This window comes from Cebidichthys violaceus, unplaced genomic scaffold (genome assembly GCF_023349555.1).
Source record: "Cebidichthys violaceus isolate CVI_PGR_0920_01 unplaced genomic scaffold, fCebVio1.0.p SCAF_11, whole genome shotgun sequence".
Classification (NCBI taxonomy): Eukaryota; Metazoa; Chordata; class Actinopteri; order Perciformes; family Stichaeidae; genus Cebidichthys; species Cebidichthys violaceus.
Window position 1 is genome coordinate 1234944 of NW_027176274.1, and position 3850 is coordinate 1238793.

General features: G+C 49.8%; 1 protein-coding gene across 1 annotated transcript in view; it reads left to right on the forward strand.

The window, feature by feature from the left end:
* The window catches only part of slc49a4 (solute carrier family 49 member 4), a 14016-nt gene extending 10705 nt beyond the window's left edge, over positions 1–3311 (forward strand). Inside the window, exons 6-7 of the mRNA XM_068733765.1 lie at positions 2595–2749; positions 3191–3311. Coding sequence (XP_068589866.1) covers positions 2595–2749; positions 3191–3311 — 276 coding nt within the window. The remainder of the gene's footprint in view (positions 1–2594; positions 2750–3190) is intronic.
* Positions 3312–3850: the final 539 nt, after the last annotated feature.

Below are 3850 nucleotides of genomic sequence, written 5' to 3' on the forward strand. Positions count from 1 at the left end.
AGACACGGCGGCTAAACGACAACACCATTACCCAAACGATGAAGGAGACACCAGGACCGGAGGAAGAGGGCAATACAGTTTACTGTCCATTATAGAGCGTGAAGACAAAAAGAGACAGAGAGAGAGAGACAGAGACAGAGACAGAGACAGAGAGAGAGACAGAGAGAGAGACAGAGAGAGAGACAGAGAGAGACAGAGAGACAGAGAGACAGAGAGAGAGAGAGAGACAGAGACAGAGACAGAGAGAGAGACAGAGAGACGGAGAGACAGAGAGACAGAGAGAGAGAGAGAGAGAGAGAGATAGAGAGACAGAGAGACAGAGAGAGAGACAGAGACAGAGAGACAGAGAGAGAGACAGAGAGACGGAGAGACAGAGAGACAGAGAGACAGAAAGAGATAGAGAGACGGAGAGAGGGAGAGAGAGAGACAGAGAGAGAGAGAGAGAGACAGAGAGAGAGAGAGAGAGAGAGACACAGAGAGACGGAGAGAGGGAGAGAGAGACAGAAAGAAAGAGAAAGAGAGAGAGAGAGAGACAGAGAGAGAGAGAGAGAGATAGAGAGATGGAGAGAGGGAGAGAGAGACAGAAAGAAAGAGAAAGAGAGAGAGAGAGAGAGAAAGACAGAGAGAGAGAGAGAGAGAGAGACAGAGAGAGAGAGAGAGAGAGAGACAGAGAGAGAGAGAGAGAGAGAGAGAGAGAGACAGAGAGAGAGAGAGAGAGACAGAGAGAGAGAGAGACAGAGAGAGAGAGAGAGAGAGAGAGAGAGAGAGAGAGAGAGAGAGAGAGAGACAGAGAGAGAGAGAGCGAGAGCATGAAAAGAAAATGAAAAGACAAGATTTAAACAGGAAATGAGCAACAGCAGCAGTTTTTATTCTTCTTTGTCTCTTCAGACGACCCAGATGATCGTCCAACAGCCTCACAGAATGAAATATATCGGTGCTTTTCACAAAAGGTCCATTTTGGACATTACATGACAAAACAACTTAGTCATGGCGGTTGGTCTTCAAATGTCTTCGTACAGTTTAGGTTTACTGTAAGAAGGTTGATTATTGTTTTCGTCCTGGTAGACACAACAGAAGATGGACGTTTCGTGTCCCTGCACACAAAACCATCAGATTACATGTTGGGACTACTTCTTTGGGACCTGCTGCGATACCTGAGCACCAGCATCAGACTCCTCCTCCTCTGAGCCACAGCTCTTATTATCAACCATTACCTTCCTGCTCATGCTCCCTCATGAAGCATCTTGTTGCCTTCATGGATATTGCTGCACTGGGTGTGATGAAGGGTTAGAGTTTATCTATTACACACACACACACACACACACACACACACACACACACACACACACACACACACAGGCCTCATAACATAACACACGGCCGACTCCATACATTCTCAAAAACAGACTCATATCTAGATTCCGAGCGTTCCACTCTGCCCTCATGTCACGCTCCTATCAGACCCACGGCCTCATGCTGCGAGCCGGTATCATCCATCTAGATCATGAGCAGCGTGTGTGTGTGTGTGTGTGTGTGTGTGTGTGTGTGTGTGTGTGTGTGTGTGTGTGTGTGTGTGTGTGTGGACGGCTTCATGGTTCCAATGCTGCTATTACTCCCGCTCTGCAGTGAGGGTCAGAGAGAAGCTGGTCTGATGTTGGTCTAGATTCGTTCACGTTCCTCCACAGCGTGTTTTGAAGCAGTGTGGAGGAAACATCATGTGTGTGTGTGTGTGTGTGTGTGTGTGTGTGTGTGTGTGTGTGTGTGTGTGTGTGTGTGTAAGGTGAAGACTCCAACCCAGTGATGTGTCTTGTGACCAGAGTCCAGATTTGGTTTTATTTCTATGAACCTGCAAAATGTAATTTTGTAACAATTTTCACAGTTTATATGCTGGACTTAATTGGACTTAATTTCAACTCGTTTATCTGGTTTAATTTTACTGTTTGTTTCTTAAATATCACAGTATTACATTATCACTACCTGCTCAGGTACTCTGTACTCTGAAGACAGGTCAATGTACTCTCCACTGGCAGAACAATACTCTGATTACATATTTGATGAAGCTATGTGAAAACATCAGTGATCGGTGCAGCGCTTCCCCAGACATCCATCATGGAGAGCAGACTCTCATGACTGATGCGTCTCATTTTCAGGTTGCACTAAGTTGTTCTAGAACATCTGATTTTGTCTTCAGGATGAATCGTCAGTGATCGATGCATCGGTTCGTTTGTCCCGAACGAATGACAACATTCAGGTCCGAGTCCGCGGAGCCGGAGCAGAACCGTGCGGATGGAGCTGTATGCTCCAGTGGGATGAAAAGGCAAACACACACACACACACACACACACACACACACACACACACACACACACACACACACAGAGACACACACAGACTCGTCACTGCAGACCCCTTGGCGGTGAAGTCTTCTCCTCCAGGAGACCGAGGCAGCGCCTCCCCACGCCGCTGCAGAGCGCTCGTCAACCACAGAAGCTGATCTCAGCGTCTCTCTGACACGCTCATTGTGTGAAGGCCTTCTCTCTACGCTAACGCTAACGCTAACGCTAACGCTGAGCTCTCCGGCTCCTTCTCTGAAGGCACGCCGACCTGGACGTCCGGAGGCCGAGACCGCCGGCTTCCGTAGACCAGCAGAGACGGGACCGCGTGACCCGGAGCTCTTCACTTCCATCAGCCAGAGTTCAGCCCCACAGCGGCTGACCCTGGAGCTCACAGGAGGCTTGGAGAGAGAACGGTCTCTGCTATATTTCTAATCACAAGAAAACCTTCAGGCCTCGTCTTCAATTGTGAGTCTCTGTCCCCACCAGCCTCCAATCTCAGTCAGCGCCGCCGGCAGACGGAACACAAACAGCCCCATTCAGAAATAAACACAGCAATTCTGTGTGTGTTTACCTTTTCATTGTGCCGTATCTATCTGAGAGCCCCCCCCCCCCGGTAAAAATAAACCCGTTCCGTTCCACCGCACGCCGTGAGGAAGACCTGGTGTTCTTGGCCCACGGTGCAGATGAAGGGCGCGATAGAGAGCGACATTATTCTACACAATCATTTCCATCTGGTCCTCCTTGCTCTCCGCCGCTGCTCTATAGCCGCACGCCGCCGAGGCTTTTATTGCAGCGGTGTGTTTATGAAAGCTGTTTATCCTGTGGTGCATGCATGTGTTTCTGTCCCCTTTAAGATGCAGGACAGCATCATTGGCTGCATTGAACCCCGTTCTGAAAACCCACAGAGGAGATGAGAGAGATCTGAAGTCCAGCTCCATGCTCTTCTGCATCCTCACCTTCTGCAGCTTCTTCTAGAATTAACTCCACGGTTCTTACGGATCACCTGTAGCTTCAGCTTTTTTTTTTTTCAGGCGACCCAAAATGTAACAATTAACTTCCATGAAGTGAAAACACAACACGGACAACTCCAAACTGTTAATCCTAACCCTACCTGACCTGTCTGGAGAACACTAACACCTCTTACCTTGGATGGAGACCTTCGGGTGCTCCTTCTTGGTACACTCCGGTTGGGTCAGCGGGTCGAACGGCACCGGGGTCGTCGGGACGTCGGCGTCCTGCGTGGTGACGGCCGGGACGAGGAAGAGGAGCAGGAGGAGGAGGAAGAGGCCGGCCACAGACGAGGGGGTGGAGTCCCGCGAGGACGCCGTCATGGTGATGACCTCTCCTCTAGCTGCCGGGGCGGGCCTCTGGGAAAAGAGACGACACAACATTCCTTACACCTCTCTCTGAGTCACACAAACAACAGGAAGAGGACACAGCAACAGGAAGAGGACACAACAACAGGAAGAGGACACGACAACAGGAAGAGGACACAGCAACAGGAAGAGGACACA